Genomic DNA, 23,014 nt, shown 5'->3' with positions numbered 1-23,014 from the left:
AAATATAAGAAGTGTTTTGGATGTTTTCTACATTTTCATAAGTATTGTATTCTGTGTTGTAATTGAAATCAAAGCATATATTACACATATTTGCACTATAAAAATGATAAAAGAAATAGTATTTTCAATTCACCTCATACAAGTACATTGTGAACAAGAAGCGGGCAGCATTATTGCCTGCAAATATAAACAAACTTTTGTCTGAGCAACTGGCTGAATAAGAAGTAGGACTGAGTGGACTTGCAGGCGCTGAAATTTTACATTTTATTTTTGAATGCAGTTATTTTGTACATAATAGAAACATTTGTAAGTTTTATTATAAAGAGATTGCACTACAGTAATTAATTATATTAGGTGAATTGAAAAATACTGTTGTCTTTACAGTAGAATTACTTGTAATCAAAAATAAAGCGACCACTATACACTTTAGTCTGTGTTGTAATTGAAATAATATATTTGAAGATGTATCTGACACAGGTTAAACCATTAGTGGTATATACATTTTTGCCTATTAGTTAAACCAAGTCATGTTTCCTAACAGTGGTGTTTAAGTCCTATTAGCGTGGCTAGTGCTGTCTTCAATTCCTAACATAAACCTAAAATGCTTCAAAATGAAATTTCTATAGATTAGTCTGTTATTTCTAGCAGCCTTTATGTTTTATTATCCCATAGCACACTGTAGTGAGAGTCTTAGCTCAAAATGAGGGATAATTGGAAGATATTCAGATGTGGGGTTTCTTATACAGCAGATTCCAACCTTGTTAGGCTATACCACTATGGTCTCACTTCTGTTTAAGTCATGGGGACTGGTGTCTGATTTATAAAAACAATATAATTAACATAATTTCCTTTGTACTTCTAATTTTCACATGTATCTTGAAATGAGGCAAAGTTGTACATAACTAAGAGTATACTATTGTACAGATTCAATATTCTGAGATTTCTATCCTTTTCTCATCAAAGACCTTTTTTTCCTGATGATGCACGATGCACAGTAAATACTTTAAGTTACTCACAATTATTCAAGCCCTCTCTTTAAGAAGCCTGAAACTTCAGAGGATAGCGGTACCCAATAGTTACTCTCTAATTTAGTTTAATCAAAAATTAAATTTCATCTGCTTGTGCCAATTCATTTGTCTACTTCCATGTTAATCATTAATAAATACTATATATTTGAACACCACTAGACTATATATGAAAATGATCAAATACCCTATTTATTCTCTTTGACTGGCAAGATTAGTTGTTTGACACTTATTTCTCAGTTTAAAACGCTCAGGAGGACTTTGCCCCCTTACTCATCATAATTTATTGCTCTTAAACATATCTTATAGCCAGATCTTATCAAAAGGCTTTACAAGAAAACAAGTAAATGTTTGTCAAAACACTCACCTACTATATTTTCTCCTAACTACACCAACACTGTCAAGTTTTTCACCTTAAAGACAGATCACTGATTAATTCCAGTAGGTCGTTATCTTCCTGTTGTACCAGTTTACTTGCATGTCAATTAGTTTCACTGAAAATGAGGTGAAATTCTTCAGTGGTCTGTAATAAATACAATTAAAGTTAAGGATGGTGTTTTAATTTCACCTTTGAAGTGAAAAATCAGCATTAGCCTTTCCATAGTTTAATGATTAGTAAAACCAGAGGGAAAGAAACATTTTTAGCAAAAGAAAAAACTATAATTTTAAAAAGCTCATTTAATCAAATGAGCTTTAATAAAAGTAACTACTTTAATTGCCTTTTATTTAGGGAAAAATTTGGTCTCTTTCATTGTTGTTTGCAGTGTTGTAGCCATATTGGTCCAGGATACTACAGACAGGTGCAGGTGGTGGTACTGTTGATTGGACCGGTCTCGGGGGGTAAGAGAGACAAGGTTCGCAACTAGACAGAGCTCGGTGCAGTTGGGAAGCTTCTCTCTCACCAACCGAAGTAGGTCTAATAAAAGATGTTACCTCACTTATCTTCTCTCCCATATCCTGGGACCTGCAAACCTACCACACTCCTCGCAGAACAGTTAAGGGGGGTGAGGAGCGATGAGGCGAGGCTCCCAGCTGTGCTGGGGGATGGGCATTCTTTGGTATTTCCACTTGTCTGCTTCCCCACCCTATTTTGACTCCCCCGAGGGCTGCGGTCAAACTCTGCTGCTCCAGGGGGCGGATCCTCTCCTGCATCAGGGGGCGGCGCCCCGCACAGCTCCCTGTAACGCCCCCCCCCCGTGTCTCGGAGGAGCCTGGGCCTCCACATATGTCGCCCAGTGGCCTGCAGGCAGAAGGTTCGCGCTGTGTCACGTGGCCTGCCCTGACGCGTCTCCTTCCCCTCCCCCAACCAAGTCACGAGGAGAGCGTCCGTTGGGGCTACGTCAGGAGCCAAACACGGCGTCCGTGAGACCGAGTGTGGGAAACGGTAGCGGGCGAGGGGGTGGAGCTAGGGCGTGTGCAGAAGCTGCCAGTACCAAAGCATCAGGGAGGGGGGGGCGTGGTCAGCGCACAAGGGAAGAGGAGGGAGAAAGACGGGACGATTCGGCGAAGTGTCCCCGCGCCTGAGGGGCAGTCAGAGCGCGAGGGGTGATCGGTGCGGGAGGGACCAGCAAGGGTCGCGCTAGCGCGTGTGCCCCGGTGAGAGGGCGGCGGGGGGCGGGGCCTACCTCTGTCCGTAGTGATTGCCCACCCCCTGAGTGACAGACGGAGTCCGAGTGAGGGAGCAGGGTCGGCAGCTGGCGCGGCCGGTGCTCGCTCTCCCCACACGCGACCCAGTGCTATGAGGCGGCCCTGAGAGTCGCGGCGGGGAGCCCAGCCCAGCAGGAGCCCGGCGCGGCCCGGGGGGACTGGGTCTCGCTTCACACCCCCGGCCAAACCGATGACTACGGCAAACTGCGGCGCCACTGACGAGTTCGACTTCAGGCTGATCTTCGGGGAGGACGGGCAGCCGAGCCCGGGGCCGCCGTTGGGGCCTGCAGGTGCGTCTCTGCGGCTGCGGTCGTCTCCCCGCGGTGCGAGGAGGGGCGCTGGTTCCCGCTTTCCGAGGGGCCGGGCCGGGCCGGGCTGGGGGGAGCTGCCCAGCACTCGGGTGGGGAACGCTCCTCCCCATGGCGCAGAGGCCCCGTCGGGATCCTCCAGCCCTGCTAGTGGTTCGGGGTGAGCCCTGGTGGGGCAGGAGTGACGAGACTCTGCACCCTCCCCCTCCAGTGCGCCCTGCTTAGGGCGCTGCTCAGCCGGTTTCCCCCGAGCTCAGGGGCTCTAGTGGCAGCGACACTCGCGCACCAGCCAGCCTCCATTCGGGCAGTATCGCCTCCCTGCCCCTGCCTCGGAAGCCAGGCTGCAGAGGCATAACGCGGGGATGGCCCAGTCACCACCGCACAGCGACCTCAGAGGTCTCCCTAATAATCCACGAAGCGCTGGAGACCCCTGCCTGCAGCGTGCTCGCACTTGGGCCATTCAGGGACTATCTGCGTTTTTCCCTCATGCCTTGTAAAAAAAAAAACTGGCCTAGAATAACTTGGAATGGAGGGAGTCTCTGTACGTGCCTTGAACCTCACTGTGTTGTTTAGGAAGTAGTGTAGGATGGGCTTCTCCCGCCCCCAGCGTCTAACTTCCCAAGTGAGAAACTGAGTTAAGTTGAAGAGCAGGGATGTGCAGTCTTTTCCTTGTAGGAGCTTGCATCAGGAAGCAACACAATTCAAAGAAATTATGGTCTAGCTATATATTTATGGGTACCACTGAACAGCATTCTATCCCACCACACAGTGTTTTGGGATTAGTACAGGCTTTCTTTAGTTTCTTTATGCCATTTTTTTTTAATGGTACCAGATTTCAGTTTCACTAACAAACTGGTCCTCGTAGATTAGAAGCCAAGTAATATTGGTAGGTAGTAAGGTATGAAGTGGGAAATGTATTTTGGTGTTGCAATGTAAAAACTATAATACACGTAGTGCAACAAATTTAAAAACGTCACTTGCTACTAATAGTTCTGGGTTTATTTTCTCCATACAGCTTTTACATATCTCCTGTTGAGTGATCAGGGTTTTTTCACTTTCAAAGATATCACTTAGATGAGAACCATTTGTTTCTTGTTAGATGTGCTTGCATCACTCTAATGCTTTTTTTTTTTAACTCTGTTTTGTTTCAGCAAGTACTCTAGATATTTTTACCTCTAAAACCCAGAACCCCATACTTATAGGAAAATACCAGAAATTAAAAATAACTCATAAGTATGGTGTAGGAATGTACCGCATATTAGGACTCATTTGCACAACTACATGCAAGTTGGGAATCACTGTGAAAATACAGTTCTCTGACCTAATTGTGTTAGGTATTGTGGAGAGGCCCAAATTGTGTTAACTGAGTTAATACATTGGCCTGTTGTTTAGCCTGGTTTCAAGACACTGCTGAAATATGGTTATGTCTAGTCTACTAAATAGTGCAGCCATGTCCTGACTCTGTTCTCTCACTTGGCTGCATGTGTAGTAGAGACACCTTTACAGTATCAGGATAAGTTGATAAAAATTTTAATTGTATTTTAATATGTATTTAACCATATATATTTAAAGTTGTATGATATTAAACACTTGCCTAACTTTCAGTAAATTAGGAAGTCCGGCACTAAGACCAAATGCATGACACCCTTAAAAAAGCACTTTTTACTAAGTCACATTGCCGCCTATGTAGAGCATTTCAGATGGAAAAAAATTTTATTATCACAAGACTACTGCTGTTCCAGGGTCCCTGGCTTTTGTTAGTCAAATAGCATGCATGTTATGGTGCTATATAAATAGTGTGCATATAACTCAAATGGAAAACAAAGGAAAAATTATAGCAATTGTGAATAGGATACAGATCAGCGTTTATCTAGTGAGAATAAAAACATTAAAATTGAAATGTTCTACATAGTGACAACTGAGAATAAAGCATGTCTCAGATTAATATAGAACAAAAGCCGAACTGGTCAAAAATTCAATAGAAATTTGGTAGAGGTATTAGTAATTTAATGACACAACTTAGTGAAAGTACTGGATCAACCATTTTACTGTTGCGTTACAAGAATGTTTGTTAGCAAAAAGAGAATTAACTGAAAACATTTATTAGGCAGTCCTGTAAACTAGATATTTGTCTATTCATCACATGAACCAATTCATATGGAAGAACTTAGGGCAATGGCTGAATAGATTTGCGTATCCATTAAGGTTATCAGGACTGGTATGCCCAGGAGCAACCTGGGATCCATGTTCCTTCTGATTTTCCCCACATGTGCAGAATGAATTTTATGTGCACCCATATGGAGGTGATGTGTGAAACACTACCTCCACATGGGTGCACATAACAAAATTCATGTGTTGGGGTTGGGGCTGAGGGGTTCAGAGTTTGGAAGGGGGCTCAGGGTTGCGGTGCAGGGGTGTGAGGGCTCTGGCTGGGGTGTGGGCTCTGTTGGGGGCTCAGGGCTGAGGCAGAGGGTTGGAGTGCGGGGCTGGGGATGAGGGGCTCAGGGCTGAGGCAGAGGGTTGGTCTGGGGGTAGGGGCTCAGGGCTGGCACAGAGAGTAGGGATGTGTGGGAGGGTGAGGGCTTTGGCTGGGAGTGTGGGCCCTGGGGTCGGGCCAATGATGAGAGGTTTGGGGTGCAGGAGGGTGCTCCTGGGCTATGGCAGAGAGAGAGGGGTCCCTGCTCTCCTTCCCTGCAGCAGCAGCTCCAGTCCTGAGGCACAGGATAGGCTCCCTTCCCCTGGCCACAGCAGGTCCGGGGCTGAGTTGGGGTAGGGGTGCCCCTCTCCTGGCTGTGGCAGGTTGGGGGTCAGGCCAGATTGGGGCTGGGAGAGGGGTGCCTCTCCCCTGGCTGCAGCAGGCCCTGGCCAGGCGGGTTCCCGAGCCCTGCACGGTGCTAAATAGGCTGCTGCATGACCACACAGCTTATAGAGAACTTGACTTGGGACTCCTAAGTACATAGTCATGGTACAGAGGGGTTGGGACAGGTTCCTGCTTCTAAATACTATTATGCAAGAACTGCCAATCCTCTGCAATTAATTTATTCTGTTTGAGTGTATTCTGGTAATTGGAGGCAAACTTTATAAATGCTTTATGTCTCGATTTTTGGTGTGGTCAGCTGTGCAATAGGATATATTATGTCCTGTCAGTTTGCTATTTTATGCAGTGAGGTAGATCTAAATCAAGGCAATTTAAATAATTATTTAAATCACTAAATGGAATGTCTTGATGTAAATAATCAGTTTTAATCAACTGAAATACAAATGGGAAAGTTATCTTGCTAAAGCAAGATGCATTCTCGTACAGCCGTTAAAGCATGTTGATTTACAACTAAATAGAGCCTTTACGTTATCTTTGGTACCTATGTTTGCTATCTGGGAGAGTGCACTATAACTATATTCCAGGGGTCGGCAACCTTTCACAAGTGCTGTGCTGAGTCTTCAATTTATTCATTCTAATTTAAGGTTCTGCGTGCCAGTCATACATTTTAACGTTTTTAGAAGGTCTCTTTCTGTAAAGTCTCTAATATATAACTAAACTATTGTACGTAAAGTAAATAAGATTTTTAAAATGTTTAAGAAGCTTCATTCAAAATTAAATTAAAATGCAGAGACCCCCAGACCGGTGGCCAGGAACCAAGCAGTGTGAGTGCCACTGAAAATCAGCTTGCGTGATACCTTTGGCACTTGTGCCATAGGTTGCCTACCCTTGCTATATACATTTATTTAAGCAATTATATAGCTTTTCAGATCCTTTTAATTATACGTTTTAGTATGTTAGAAAATGGTGAAAGATATATTGCTACTTATTAGATAATTATCTTTTTGCTCATGATTTGTCAGGCTGCATTAGAATAACGAGTTTAATTAAACACAGTCAACAGTGTATAAATTTTATTTTTATTAAACAAAACAAGACCTTAATACAGTACATAACATATTATGCCATATTATGAAGCCTAACCTCAAAAGTTAGTCTAATAAAAGATAATACCTCACCCATGTTGTCTATCTTCTGTTGGTGTGAGAGACAGAGGCACACAGAGCTCTTCTTCAAGTCTGGGAAAAGTACTCAGAGTGTCACAGCAAAATTCAAGGTGGAAGAGATTGTTTAGCATAAGTAATTAGCTCATATTGTAGGATTAATTCTCCACAAGAGGATGATTGCTGACATTTATATAGCATTCTATAACTGTGCCTCTATTTTACTTCATTGTGGAATATTTCCACAAATCCATACTGCTTAAAAACAGTCATGACATCTTTAAAGTACATTTATCATGTGTGCATATTTTCCATTAATATCAAAGTTAGCACACATTTAAAAATGAGTCTCTAACGTTGCTGTTTGTCTTGATCCTACTGAAAGGAATCCTCTGTAAACTGTCCACAGAGACAGTATTTGATGACATTCATTCTAATTCAAGGTAGAATTAGATGGTTTTCCCCCTGAAAAAACAGCCTTTAACTCAGTTTTTGATAAGAGGTTCATTAATTTAGCATATTTATTTTTTATTTAAATGTTATAACCTCTTATAACAAGCTTAGGCCTTAACATATTTGTATTAGATTCAGATTTCATTTTAAACACATTTATTTTTAAAAAGTAAAATGTACTGTAATTTAAATCAAAATCTGATTTTTAAATAAATCAGTTTAAAAATATCAGTTTAAAAAAATCTACCCTGGTTTTATACACTGTAAAAATGTACATGACATATGACAGTGGGAAAAAGCTATAACTATTGTATTAGAAACATAATTTTTCATTTAAGTATTTCAGAAGCTGAAACTTAACTGTAAATCTTTCCCAATCCATGGGAAGCTTTTAGGATTGTTTAAACTCTTACCTTGTGCTGTGCTCCTCCTTAAAGGAAATATTGGATGGATGGTGGGAGAAAACTTCTAGGCATGTGGGAGAAATGCCCAACATTACCATTTTTTGGTAATAACATAGAAGATAAGTCTAAACTGACACTTCTAACTTTAAAATCACTTTTCCAATTATCTAGTCAAGAATACTGTTGTGGTATGGACTGACTGTACATTTTAGAACTATGAATATACAAACTGACTCAAAGAACTAAAAAGCCATCTACTTCTTCAGTGTATTTAATTTATTACATTTTTTAAGAAGACTTCTATCCAAGGGAGGTCAATTGAAGACTTTGAGCACACTGACACACGTTTCAAAGAAGAGGCATTTGAAAACCAAAATCGGTCATAACAGCATTTTTTTCTTTCTCTCTTTTCTCTCTTCCTGTCATGTCATTAGTCCACAGTAGGTCATTGAAATTCGTGTGTAATGCTTAATTTTGTGCTGGATTGCAGGAATGGTGACCAACTTGACTAGCGTAGTTGTGCTTGTACTGGTTAATCTGAACAATAGTAATTGCTGTTAGGGTGGTCTATATGAAAGATTGTTTAGCAGTATCCACCAATCTAAAGTCTAATACTGCAACCTTTTAGTACTGGAACTTAGTTCCATTAAAGTCAAAGGGATTTCCCATATTAATAAACTAGTCAGGTGAGTAGGAGGGTTGTGAGAGAGTTCCAAATTCTGGGTGCTTCCTCTGTCCACTCTCCTTGGCATAATGTAGTAATCTTGTTCTAGCCATAGTGAAGACAGAAATATTCTTCATTTTTGGAATGTGTAAAAACCAAAACACATACCTGGACTTCTAGCTAATAAAGGTTTTAGTTTCTCTTTGACTTGCAGCACTATTGATCAGTATTGTTCTATTATAAAATTTTAGGCTGACCTCAAAATACACCTCTCCCCCAATATAACACTGTCCTCAGAAGCCAGAAAATCTTACTGCATTATAGGTGAAACTTATATTGAACTTGCTTTTATCTGCCAGATTGTGCAACCCCGCCCCCCTGGAGCACTGCTTTACCGTGTTATATCTGAATTTGTGTTATATCGGGTGGCGTTATATCGGGGTAGAGGTGTATATTAAGACACAGAATTTTATGAAACTTAAACAGTTTGATAGCGGCAGCTATTTATGATTTCTTTAAGAGTTGCATATAGCAACTCTTAACTTTAGACTAGTATTGGAATTGTAACATTAACGCTCCCTCACAATCCAATAGATTTTCATTTGTATATTTAGTTCTGCCAAATGTTACTTAGACTTCCTCGAAAGTACAAATTACAAATTTGAGAGACTAATGTTTTTAAAACTAAACAGGGTGATACCAAATTTGTGTTTTTTCTTAGGAAAGATTAAGCTTGACTGTTCAAACTTTTTATGTAATATTTGACACTTCACAATGTTGGCTGTTGAATAATGTAAATGAGGCTCTGCATGTCAATATTTATATTTATATTTTACAAATAAAATCAATATACATTTAAGCAAGACAGTGACAGTGTATGGTATGTACATAACGTGGTATGCCTCTTCTGTCTGAGTTGGACAACGAGAGAGCCTATATATAAAGTGTTAATTAGTTTATAAATACGTGTATTTTTGTCTTCCCTACAAAGAACCCAGTCCTGCAAATTGCTGATGGCCTTCAGTTCTCATTGTAGTCAGTGGGAATTGAGTGCATGCAGCACTTCCTGGAAGGTGCTCAGTGTCTTGCAGGGTCAGACCTGTAATAACCAGACTTGTTGCTAATTGGATATATTGTTTGTATGTAGTGTGGAGGTGAACCTAACTTAAAAAAATGTTTGTGCAGCTTGTGACTTTTAATGTTTTGCAAATCAAGTCTTCCATTCGTCTGTCAGCCACTCATAAGCAATTTGCTATTGATGGTACAGCTAAAAATATTGTCTGATGCACTGCTGTGATACTTTGGGATCTCACAGAAATTTGATAGGTACAGTATTTTAACTTCCATCATGTTTTTCAGGATAGTAGCATAGTGCAATCTACTGATTATGGGTTGACATCTGCAAGGTGGGGGGGGGGATCACAAACTCTTTATTACAGTTTTTATCTCCATCTTTGCTACAATCATAGTAAAGATTAGATAATCTTAGTTTAACTTTTGTCAAAATGAGTGCCTTTGAAAATGTCTTTGCACAAGTTTACTCTCAAGATTACTGTTTTGTAGTCGGTATGGTATTTGCAAAAACACTAATGTGTTATAGTTAGACGTTAATGCATTTTAAATAGACAAAGCTTACAGATTTCTTGTGATTTACGCACACAATTTAGTAATCTAAAACAAAAGAATAGTATTGTAACTAATAAATTGCTTGCTACTCCCACCATTGTTCATCCTTTTTAAAAAGAAAACTTTCAATCTAATTACGTTTAAATTAGTCTTGGTCTTTTAGACTCCAGTCCAGCAGTAGGGTTAGTGCAGTTCACCTCTTAGATGCAGCAGAGCCTTATGCTGAACAGGGATCTCAGTTAATTGAAAACCTCTACTTTTTTAATTATTATTCAGACTTGATACTCTAAGTTTGCTAATTAAGAGTTGTGGGAGTTTCTGGTTTGTTTTTGTTTTTCCCCTGGTTAGGTCTCTGTACTAGGGAGTGTGGGCTAATGACTCATTTTCTAGTTAGAAGCAGAAACTTACTGTCCTTTAAAGAAGCCTTTATTTTTACAAATATTTACATGGTGACTGCCACAATGACATCTGGCTGCATTTTTATAGGTTTGAATGATATCAGTTCTTAAGTACCAGTGGAATATTTAGATTGTTGAATGCCTGTCTTATACATTTATGTCCCTAAATGCTTCTGATGAGGTGATAAGCATCTAAATTCCTTCTAAATCAGGGATAGGCAACCTATGGCATGGGTGCCGAAGGTGGCACGCAAGCTGATTTTCAGTGGCACTCTCACTGCCCGGGTCCTGTCCACCAGTCCGGGGGGGCTCTGCATTTTAATTTAATTTTAAATGAAGCTTCTTAAATATTTTAAAAGCCTTATTTACTTTACATACAACAGTAGGTTAGTTATATATTATAGACTGGTCGAAAGAGACCTTTTAACGTTTTTAGAATGTATTACTGGCACATGAAACCTTAATTTAGAGTGAATAAATTTAAGACTCAGCACACCACTTCTGAAAGGTTGCCGACCCCTTTATAGAGGGCTTGCAGCCTGCCTACTAAAAGCAAAATAAACCCCAACAAACGATAATTTTGCAGATGCCAGGGTGTAGCTGTTGCGCACAAGCAAATGCTGGAGTTAAGTGTGTGTATAAACAAAGGTGGCACAAAGCTCATGTTTGCAATCTGTTGACTCTTGTGTGCTACCTAAGTATAGGGCATGCCCCCTGTGCTTAATTAAATCAGCTTTTTGAAGCAGACACTTGCCACATTTTTCCTAAGCACTCTGCACACTTGTGGCACTGTACAGGTTAGTAATAAATCATTCTCACTATTTTTAGTCCCACCGCAAATTGATTCAGACCTAGGTAAGTGTGAGGGGGAGGGATCTGATTCTCAGCCAAAACATAACACAACTTTTGGTTAACATATTTGAAATTTTCTTAACATTTTTGCACTCTAATTATTTTATCCATCTCTTATTCTCTGTAGAGATGTTTTTCTCACCTTTTTCTTTTTTTCCCCATTCCTGTTCTCTCTAGGACTGTTGTCTTTTTCGTCCATCATCCATTTCTTAATTGCTGCTGTTAGCTTTTAGCTGTGCTGTTGCTGCTTTGCTCCACTGTGCCTTGATTTTTTTTAACCAGAGTTGCTCTAACAATTTAACAAAACTGGATGGAGCTGAGTGCTAGTAGCATATAGTGAAAACTTGTTTGTCTGCTGACATTGCAAGCATGTGATGAGAAAGTAATATGTTCTGAAAGAGCACTCTCTGCCCTTCCTTCCCTAAAACAGCTGAAGAGAGACCAATCATGGTCTGTGTTTATAGTGTTTGCTGAGAGGAGGTGGGGAACAGAACAGCTGTACATTTTTAATATATATATATATATATATATATATATATATATATATATATATATATATATATATATATATATATATATATATATATATATATATATATATATATATATATATGACTGAAAACATTGTGGATCTGTGGCAAAAACCTTGCCACTTCAGACTGTACTACAGTGGTATTGATTGAGGACTAGTTGGTCTGAGGGAGAGCAGAAATGAAATGTGTGCTAGGGTACCTTGTTATCCACTATCCTTTATTGGTAACTGGCTAACAGTACAACATTTTTATCCAAAATATTTCAGGAAAATCCAGAAGATTGAATTACCGAGGAAAGCTGACAGATTTTCGCACTTGTGAACTGGTCCTTTTTTGTTGTTGTTGTTCAGATCTCAGTGTTTATAAATTGAGGGCTTCTTTTGGGTATGGCTACACTTGCAGCTGTACAGCGCTGGGAGTTACAGCTGTCTTCGTACAGCTGTGTAGGGAAAGCGCTGCAGTGTGGCCACATTTGCAGCATTTGCAGCACGTTTGGGAGTGGTGCATTATGGGCAGCTATCCCACAGAGCAGCTCGTCCCATTTTGACACCGTGGGTTGTGGGAAGGGTACGGAAGGGTGCGAGTTATTCCACTTCCTGTCCCAACGCCCTGTAATGCATCGCTTCACATCCCAGCGGTCACTGTTTTTCCATCCACGTTTGGCGCTATTGTGACTCTCCCAACGGTTTCTATGCAGCGCGATTTCTGTGGGAAATGGAGCCTGAGCTGCTGAGGAGGATGCTGGTGAGTCTCGCCAGCACATCATGCATGGCAGTGGAGCTATTCCTTCAGCTCCAAAGTGACAGTGAGGAGTCAGACGATGATATCGAGTCCCCTGACGCATATGACACTAAATTGCTTGTGACATTCACGGAAATGCTTAGCACTGTGGAATGCCGCTTTTGGGCTTGGGAAACAAGCACTGAGTGGTGGGATCACATCGTCATGGAAGTCTGGGATGACGAGCAGTGGCTGCAGAACTTTCGGATGACAAAAGCCACTTTCATAGGTCTGTGTGCTGAGCTCGCCCCCACCCTGCGGCGCAAGGACACGAGATTGAGAGCTGCCCTGCCGGTGGAGAAGCAGGTGGCTGTTGCAATCTGGAAGCTGGCAACTCCAGACAGCTACTGATCGGTCGCGAACCAGTTTGGAGTGGGAAAGTCGACCATTGGAATCGTGTTAATGCAAGTTTGCAAGGCCATTAATCGCATCCTGCTGAGAAGAACCGTGACTCTGGGGAACGTGCAGGACATTGTGGATGGCTTTGCACAAATGGGTTTCCCTAACTGTGGAAGGGCGATAGATGGGATGCATATTCCTGTTCTGGCACCAGCCCACCTAGCATCTGAGTACATTAGTCGGAAGGGGTATTTCTCTATGGTTCTCCAGGCGCTTGTGGATCACCGTGGGCGTTTCATTGGCATTAACCCAGGCTGGCCTGGAAAGGTGCATGATGCACGCATCTTTAGGAACACTGGCCTATTCAGGAAGCTGCAGGCAGGGACTTTTTTCCCAGACCGGAAGATCACAGTAGGGGATGTTGAAATGCTCATTGTGATCCTTGGGGACCCCGCTTACCCGTTAATGCCTTGGCTCATGAAACTGTATACAGGGAAGCTTGACAGGAGCAAGAACCTGTTCAACTACAGGCTGAGCCGATGCCGAATGACTGTGGAGTGTGCTTTTGGCCGTTTAAAAGGGCGCTGGAGATGTCTGTATGGGAAGCTAGACTTGGGGGAAAGCAACATCCCTGCGATTATATCCGCGTGCTGTACCCTCCATAATATTTGTGAAGGGAAGGGTGAAACATTCAGTCAGGCATGGACCTCTGAGGTTCAACGCCTGGAGACTGAATTTGCACAGCCAGAGAGCAGGGCTACTAGAGAGTCCCAGCACAGAACTACAAGGATTTAGGGATGCCTTGAGGGAAGAATTTGAGGCTGAAAACCAACAGTAATGTTTGGTGCCTTGCACAGGAGTGAAGTGCAGTGGTTACAATATTAGTAGGAATCTGTTTTTCCTAAAATGATTTGCAGTGCCTGTTTCTTTCCTGGGCTAAGGTATCTTTCACTTTCTGCAATAATAAAGACTGTTTTCAAAGCCAAGAATTCATTTATTGAAAAGAAAACAACTTTCTTGACAGACACACAGCATTTTGGGAACCTAAAAGGGCAGGAGGGTGGGGTGGTGAACTGTACAGTCACAGGTTTGAATATGTCCTGTCTGGAGTACTGTGCAATGACTGCTGCACTTCAGGATGCCTATACTGCATGGTGATGAGGGTTGAGTGCAGAGGGTGATGGTCGTAGTTCTCAGGGCTTGTTGATGAATGTACAGGTGTTGGGGACAGCTGGTGGTGGTAAGAACCTGGATGCTGGAGAAGAGGGTTTGGAGCTGACCTTGGGGCACAAGGGAAAGAGCTTTGGGACGGGAGGGGGCTGGCACAGTAGTACTCTGCCTGCATGGCTACGAGTGACTGGATAGAGTCCGCTTGGCGCGCCAGGATGTTTATCAACTACTTTTTGCTTCTATTCTTAGCTGCTGCGTTTCTCTGGCGGATCCTGCTTTTGCTTTCCCTTTCCCTCCAGTCCTGCAGTTTTTTCCTCCAGTCCTGCAGTTTTTTACTTTCTCTGGCAGAGTGATCCATAACTGCCTTCAGCATGTCTTCTTTGCTTTTTTGCGGCTTCTTCCTGAGGTTTTCTAGCCTCTGAGCAGTCGATGATATGGGCAGTTGAGTAGTCAAGGACACTTTTCGAAAGGCAAAAATGACAACAATTAACAGAGGTAGCATTGTTTATAATCTCACCCAGACAGTTATTCCCACACAATGAAGGAGTTTACAATCTTCACTTTAGCATACTTTTCCCCTACCAAACAGAGCGCACATAACCCACAGGAGCCACGAAATGGCGAGTAAGGGGGACTGATTGCTTCAGGGATGTGCAGGGGTTTCTGTGCATTGGGGAAAGCAAACTGCTGCAGGGGGCATCTACGCTGAACAGTCTCCCAACATTTTCCACAGGAGTTAATCATGGAAGATATCTCGCTGCTGTGGGTCACCTGGGAAGAGCGGGAGGGTCTTCTACAGCAATGCGGATTCCGCCCTGGCTCCTATGCAGCTTGCCTGTGTGCAGCAATGGTCCCCCCCACCCCTCGCGGCACAGTGGCGCTGACACGTTAGCCTGACTGGGACAAGGACCACAGTAGCTCTCCCTATAAACTTGTGCAGGCTCATTGCCCACGCTCTGGCTGAAACTTTTGAAGAGATTACCGAGGCCGATTACCGCGACGTGATAAACCACATCAATGGGCTATTCCACATTTAGGCATGCATGCATGCAGCCCTAACCCCCCCACCCCTCCCAAAACATTTCCATCCTGAAAATAAAAGCTGCTTACCGGTAACCCGCTCCTCTGCTTGTCCTTCACCAAGTATCAGCTGCTGCAACTGGCTACCTTCCTCCTGGCTTGAGAAGAGCTCCTGGCTGCATGCCTCCTGGGACTCCGGGGTGTTTCCCCCCACCCCAGTATCCTCACTCTTGGTTTCCTCCTCTCCTCCCCTACCCTTCCCCGCCGCTCTGAAGTGTCCACCGTGGTCGTCGGATTGGCAGTGGGGTCACCCCCAAGTATCGCTTCCAGCTCCTTGTAAAAATGGCAGGTCATGGGGGCAGCGGCGGTTTCCCTCGTGGGCTTTGCAGTAGGCACTCTGCAGCTTTTTCACTTTAACCCTGCACTGCACCGCGTCCTGGTCATGGCCCCTTTCCAGCATGGCCCTTGATATCTGCCCATAGGTATCGTAATTCCTACGGCTGGAGCGCAGCTGTGACTGCAGAGCTTCCTCCTCAAACACTGATGCGGTCCAGCAACTCGCCATTGCTCCATGCTGGGGCTTGTTTGGCCCGTGGAGGCATGGTCACCCCGAAAGATTCATTGATTGCACTCCACACCTGGCTGAGCAAACAGGAAGGGGATTTTTAAAATTCCCGGGGCATTTAAAGGGCGGGTCACCTAAGGCCAGGGCAGTAGAGTGCGAACTGATGAGCAGAGCGGCTGAACAGGCATTCTGGGATACCTCTGAATACCTCTGGAGGCCAATTACAGCGCTTTTGGTGGCCACACTGGCGGAGCAGCGCTGCATCACCAGCGCTGCAATCGTTATATCCCAGGCAGAGCAGGGGTACAGCCAGCGCTGCAGCCAGGGAGATGCAGCGTTGTATGTGCCTTGCAAGTGTGGACGGTGAGTAAGTTGCAGCGCTATAAAGCCACCAGCAGTGCTGCCACTCTCCAGTATAGCCAAGCCCTTTGTGTGTGTGGGTGATATGTAGAAGATTCATTTCTGCTCTTCAGAAGTCCTCACTTGAGGATAGCTCTCTCAAAGACTCTGCACTTAAAGCTTGTGTGGATTCCTTATAGGTAATGTGGATTCAGCTTTGAACCTTGTATTCCTTTCCTTTTTTTGTGTTCTCTGCCGCTACATGGTAGTTACAAGCCAAGATTTAGATTATACTAAAGGAGCGGATGGGCAGATTAGCAGTGTTGCTTTTAAAGAAATGAGTTGTATGAGTAGATGTAAGCAGTCAAACTGCTGTTTGTTAATGTAAATAAGGGAGATGTTATCTAAAGCTGCTCTTGTGGGTCAAGGGAGTATAGACAGAGGAGACCTGGCAGTAAGCCCAGTCTCTAAAACAGCATCCAAGTCATTGCATTTGCCTAAGCATGCCATATGAAGTTCAAATGACAGTGGAATTTAAGATGAGTGAAATGATCAGTAAAGCTTAGTAAAATCACAAGCAGGAACAAGCTTTTAACACGCCAGCACTTTATTCCAACTTGAACACATCTGTTCATATGTACTATATACTATTCTTATGCAATATTGTATTGTGGCACTTTTCTCAGCAGTTGAACTTTCCAAAGTTACTTGACCAGGGTCTGACTAAATTTGGAAAACTGCAGAGAACTGCGAGTAGATTTGCAGGCTGTGTTATTGGCTGTACATTTCATTAACTGAAAACAGAACAGCTGGAATGTAATCATGTACAAGGTTGATTCCATTAAGTATCTCAGTGGCACTGCTTGAAAAGTAACCCCAAATTGAACAGATTTCAAAGCCTGCTGCCCAAAATTGCTTTTGTGTCCAAGACTGTGTATGTAAGAGAACAGAATATCCACAATTTTAATGTTTTTGCGCATCAGTATGTGAGGCAAACACATTTTTGATTTTCGCTAAATATATTGAGCTTGTTTCCTATTAGTAAAAATTCAGTATTGATGCTTATATTGGTTTGAGAATTTAATTTAAATATCATTCTGGAAACATTTGTTACCTGGTGAGAAGAAATCGTCTAAAACAAATTAAATTCAAGGTAAACTTGTATACCATTTCTTAATTTTTTTGTGGATCACGTTAAAAGATGTTGTTCTTATGTGGTTCTGATTTTTAGCACCCCCTGCCCCTCAAAAGTTCAGTATGGTGTCATACTGCAAGCCTTCACATTTTAACTGATGAATATGTAACTCATGGCTTTGTAAAAGATAAAAAATCAGGACAATATTTCATTTCCCTGTGTGGAAAAATAGCCCATGGACTGATTGGATGTTATTGGTTACTGTTAATATGGTGGTATTGTGTGTGTGATGTACAAGCTCACAAAACATACATAAACTCACTCTGAGCTTTAGATGATGATAATAACCTGGATCTTAGGAAAATACTGTACTTGAGGATAGTGGGATGTAACACACTTACTCAAACTTTGGTAATATATGCTTTGACCAGAATCCTTATCTTTCATTAGATGCCTACCTTTCTCTTTAAGAATTGTTGTAGAATAACGTTGATATATAACTTTGATATGAAATCACTTACATTCTTTGACTTGTTAGGGAGAAAATTGAACGGCTATGTGGATAATAAAAATGTCCGAGCGTAAATTATTGTTGCTTCTTTAGAAAGCTAGAAGGGGAGCACTTTTTTTTCTAGTACAAAAAAATGGTGTGGTACTTCAGAAGCTATTTTTTTGAATGAGATAACAGGTAGTTGATGTGCATATTTTGTATAGCATTTGCATTTTGAATTCTCTTGTGGTATAAAGGTACTAAAGACAGTAATTGTTCTGAATTAACAATAAAATGAAGTTGCATATATTTCAGCCAGTATCAATAACACTTCCGAACAAAATGTTTGAGTGCTTTTGGGATTTGGAAATACCAGAATCTATTTGCTGCCTGTAATTAACTAGTATATTACAAGGATGTTGTATAAACATCTTAAGGACAAGGGCTTCTTTAAGTCTGCTTGATATAGAGGGTTGAGGAGTTTGGAAGATGAAGTGATAGCATGATTTCATGATTTAACATTCATTTGGGGTGACTGTATTGCTCACTCGTGACTTTGCCACTTGAGTGTATGCAGGTCATTCCAAACAAGTGCTAAGAAAAGCTATATATTGCCACAGGGTCATATTTTAGAGAAAATATTTAACACTGAAGTAAGCTATTGTATTCTTTCACTTGTAAAGCCAGGTACCTTAAGCTATCTGTACAGGCTTCAGAGTACCAAATATTAAAAAAAAAAAAAATGTTGAAACCTCTAGATTTTCTATAAATCAGTGTTGTAACTTTATGGTAAATACCTTGTGGACCTGCAGTGATAGACACAGACCCTGTAATCCGAGTTCTTCAATGGGATAAGGTTTGTGGATTTGCTTTATGCATAAGAGCTTGATACAGAGGTGGATTATGCTAGTCCTAGTTGGCTCCCTTTTGTAGCTTTCTCATAGATTGATATGGAGGAAACTGAGGGTATGTCTACATCTACAATTTTGCAGCGCTGGTTGTTACAGCTGTATTAGTACAGCTGTATAGGGCCAGCGCTGCAGAGTGGCCACACTTACAGCAACCAGCGCTGCAAGTGGTGTTAGATGTGGCCACACTGCAGCGCTGTTGGGCGGCTTCAAGGGGGGTTCGAGGAACGCGAGAGCAAACCGGGGAAGGAGACCAGCTTCGCCGCGGTTTATTCTCGCGTTCCCTGAACCCCCCTGCAAACTGCAGGGAAGGAGACCTGCTTGCTCGGGGGTTCGGGGAACGCGAGAGCAAACCGGGGAAGGAGACCTGCTTGATTACCAGAGGCTTCCTCAGGTATGCTGGGATACCTGCTTATTCCACGGAGGTCAAGAAAAGCGCTGGTAAGTGTCTACACTTGATTACCAGTGCTGGATCCTCTACACCGGAGACAAAACGGGAGTACGGCCAGCGCTACAAACAGGGAGTTGCAGCGCTGGTGATGCCCTGCAGATGTGTACACCTCCTAAGTTGCAGCGCTGTAACCCCCTCACCAGCGCTGCAACTTTGTGATGTAGACAAGCCCTGAATGACCAGTCATTTTGCGCTGCAAACTCTTAATGCCGGAAACATGCTGCAAAGGAAAGCTTTCCTCTTGGCTTGCTTGCCTCCCTCAGTCCCCATGTCTTCTGCCCTATCACTCTCTCTGATTCCTATTTCTAGCTGCTTTGCTCACTCTGCCAGTTGATTAACAAAGTGAAGTTATGATCTTGTTAATATTTTATTGATGCTTAGCAGCTGCAGAGCTCAGAGCCTCAATACAAGGTCTTAATTCACTTCAGTTCCTCAAAATACATGAGTGTTTTAAGTCTGCCAAACACTGAAGGAAGACTAGAACAGTATTCCTATAAAATGTATTGACCAAAAACAATAATATTAAATTATCATTTTAACAATTTGGCTGGATTGGTGGTGTAACTTTTTTCTCCTTCTTTGTTTAAATCCTTTGTCTTGTGCCCTGTCCAACTAGCTGGACTGGGAACAGTTGAGGGTTTTGGAATCATATCGTCTTGCCCCTCTCCCATGTTGCAAAGCAACTGCACAATTACCCTGTTGCTGCTGCTTTGTTCTTAGGGATGGGGAAATAGCTGAAAGATCTTTGTAAATATGCATCTCTTGCTCCTACCATCTACCCACTGCTTGCTGAGCAGTGAGACAGGCTTCAGAGAGTAGGGAGAAGACAATCCCTACTTTGACTCTTCAAACCTTGCTCTCCTTGTGTAGGAAACTACACGTGTTCAGTTAGCAACATTAATGGATTTATTATCACAACTGATCTGCAAGCTCAGAAAAGTGTGTCACCCCACCTGTTTTTAAACAAATCGGGAATAGAGGCAGAGATTTAAAAACTTGTTAGTAAAGATGTGATTGTAGCACAGGTAGCTTATACCCATAGTAGCTTTAATATTGCTAGTAGGTGTAACAGTGTAGACATGGTGGCATGGGCTTCAGCATAGGCTAGCAACCCAAGTAAACATATGTCTGTGTTGCAGCTGGAAGATGCAATTTCAGTATAAACAGACTTACAGTAGCTCAAGCTGAGCTAGAATGCTAAAAATAGAAGTGTGGATATTGTGGCACTAGTGGCCCTCAGGCTAGCTACCTGTGTCCCAGTCTCCCTAACATCCTGGGTCTCAGGGCCATGCTGACTCCACCTGCAAATAATTCATATTGGCTATACAAGCTCCACGAGACTCCATCTTTCACACCCTTCTTGTCTTTTAATAGTGTAATATGGAATCTTGTGGGTCAGAATGAGTGAGTTGTGAAAGGAGGTGAAAAGCTTTTACCTTTCAGCAGCTTGTGGAGTTGGCAGAGTAAAGGTGTGTGTTTTGACAGGTGTTTGTGGGCATTGCTGAAAGAGGGCAGCGTTTTATGGTTGTATGAGAAACCTTAAGTGTGGATTTCTTTGTTTTCAGAAGTTTAAGGTTTTGCTGGGTGGTGGGTGTGTGTATTTGCTATTTAGTTTCCTAGTTTTCTGGATAGGAAAAACTAAATTGTTGGTAGATGTGAGAAGTCGTTTAGGCTGTTGAACATATGTCCGAAAATTTGAATACCGAGCCAAATTAGTCTGTAGTCAGCAATCTCCATGGTATGGTATACTCCTTGCTCTTACACGTTCTGTAACCTCTTGATCCAGGAATTACCCAGAACGCACATATTGGCAGTGCCCATATTTCTTTTCCCTTTTTTACCTGGCTTGGGTGAGACCCTTATCTGTTTCCTCACCAGGGTATTTCCAGCCTGCACAGATCCCTACCTATACAGGCTATTTAATATTAAAGATACAGAAAAGAAGGAAAAACAGTTAAAGCATTTGGAATATCAAGTATTAAGGCTTTCATTTTAACAGCATTTCTTGTTTCCTTTCCTTTTAGCTGGAGAGAGTTTTAGGAGGACTCATGTTTAACAGTCTCTGAGATGGTAACTGTCATTTCAGGGAGAAGAGAAGAGAAGAGATGAGTTGAGATGGGCCGAAGCTGTTGCTGCTGTTGAAGTCTGATCCTGTTTCATCTCAGATGATGTTTGGGATTGAGCTGCAGCTATTAGGGGTGGTGATCTCATCTGAGTACCTCTCTTTTTAGTTCAGTTTGGTGAGAACATCTCTCAGGATCAGGGTGATGAAGGCCCAGGATCCAGGAGATGGTGGGAATGGTAATTATAATGGTGAAACATGATTCAGTAGCCTCCATCTGTTCTTCCTTCCTTTCCCCACAAAGTCTTTCTTCCAGCACCCAAAAAAAGAGGATTGGGAAGAATATCCTATCCCCTCATTCCTTTGTCCACCAATTAAACCGAATATCCATCATACAAGTTCCACATCTTCTTCTGTTTTTTATCAAACATGATTTTAGTTCTTGAACCATATCAGTAGGCCTTATTGTTTTGACTAATTCAGTCTGTCTACTTTTTGTACCTTTCTCCATCAGCACAGGTTATTGTGACTTCTTTGAACTTTTACATACTTCACCATTGAAATCACAATTAGGGTAAAGTCGTCAGCCCAGTTATCACTGTATTTGAACCAGATGGCTTCCTTCATGCTGCTGATGTGCCAGTAGAGTCATTGAAAATACAGAAGAGACAGGCTGTTGGTCCTGAGCAATTGGGAGCAGACATTACAGAGAGATCCCTGGGTGGAGGGAGTGTGCTCGCTCTGGAGATGGTACGCTTGCAGTTCTGTCAGAGGTGGGGGCTGTGAGACGAGGGAGCTTACTCATTTGCTCTGTGAGATTGATATGTGTAGTCTGGTAAACAGTAGGATGTGATAGGCTTCAGTATGCTCAGAGAGGACGGCATCTTTGGAGATTTTAGCTGTTAATTTCAAGGAAATCTTTATTGAGCATGTGCAAACAGCTGTTTTTCAAAGGATTATAATTTATGAAGATCTGCCCCAGTTTTGCTTGGGATGTTAAAAGGCACATCCCTAACACAGGGGCCACCCCCTACCAAATTTCAAGTTTATCCTCCAAAGCATTGGGTTGCTATAGTTCACTTGGATCAGATGATATTCACACGCTTTCTCAAGGAACTCAAATATGAAATTGCAAAGCTACTACCTGTAGTACGTAGCCTATCACTGAAACAAACCTCTGGTCCCAGGTGACTAGAAGGTAGTGTAGTAATGTAATGTCAATTTTTTAAAAAGTTAACCCTGGCAATTAAAGGCCAGTAAGCTGAACTTAAGTACTAGACAGCTTGTTAGAAACTATAGTAAAGAATTATCAGACAAATAGGCAAACATGATTTGTGGGGAAGATTCTAGTTCAGGGGTGGCCAGCCTGAGCCTGAAAAGGAGCCAGAATTTACCAATGTACATTGCCAAAGAGCCACAGTAATACGTCAGTAGCCCCCATCGGCTCCCCTACCCTTCTCCCAGCGCCTCCTACCCATCGTCAGTCTTGCCGATCAGTGCTTCTTGCTCCCTCCCCAACCTCCCGATCAGTGTTTTTGTGGCATGCAGGAGGCTGGGGTGGGGGGAGAGTGGAGGGGAGAGCAAGGGCACTGCAGGCTCAGGAGAGCGGGTGGGAAGGGGTGGAGTGGGGGGGGGCCTATGGCAGAGCAGTGAGCACCCCCCAGCACGTTGGAAAGTTGCTGCTTGTAGCTCCAGCCCTGGAGTCGGTGCCTATACAAGGAGACGCATGTGGCTCCACAGCCACAGGTTGGCCACCTTATGTCTAGTTGATGGCTTTTGTAAAGGGAAGTATATCTCACCAATCTATTAGAGTTCTTTAAAGGTGTCAACAAACATGTGGATAAGGGTGATCCAGTTGAGATAG

The 23,014-nt window shown here is 42.6% G+C and overlaps 1 protein-coding gene across 2 annotated transcripts in view; it reads left to right on the top strand.

Moving 5' to 3' along the window:
- The first annotated feature begins 2,390 nt into the window (after positions 1 to 2,390).
- Positions 2,391 to 23,014, top strand: part of NFATC3 (nuclear factor of activated T cells 3) — a 162,373-nt gene continuing 141,749 nt past the window's right edge. Inside the window, exon 1 of one of the 2 annotated variants that reach the window (XM_030582229.1) lies at positions 2,391 to 2,962. In XM_030582229.1, the coding sequence (XP_030438089.1) occupies positions 2,863 to 2,962 (100 nt within the window). In that variant the 5' untranslated portion in view covers positions 2,391 to 2,862. The remainder of the gene's footprint in view (positions 2,963 to 23,014) is intronic. The other variant, XM_030582230.1, reaches the window with a different exon arrangement.

Source organism: Gopherus evgoodei, chromosome 12, assembly GCF_007399415.2.
Source record: "Gopherus evgoodei ecotype Sinaloan lineage chromosome 12, rGopEvg1_v1.p, whole genome shotgun sequence".
NCBI lineage: Eukaryota > Metazoa > Chordata > Testudines > Testudinidae > Gopherus > Gopherus evgoodei.
The sequence above is the reverse complement of the archived record's forward strand: the minus strand, read 5'-3'. Positions and strand labels throughout refer to the sequence as shown.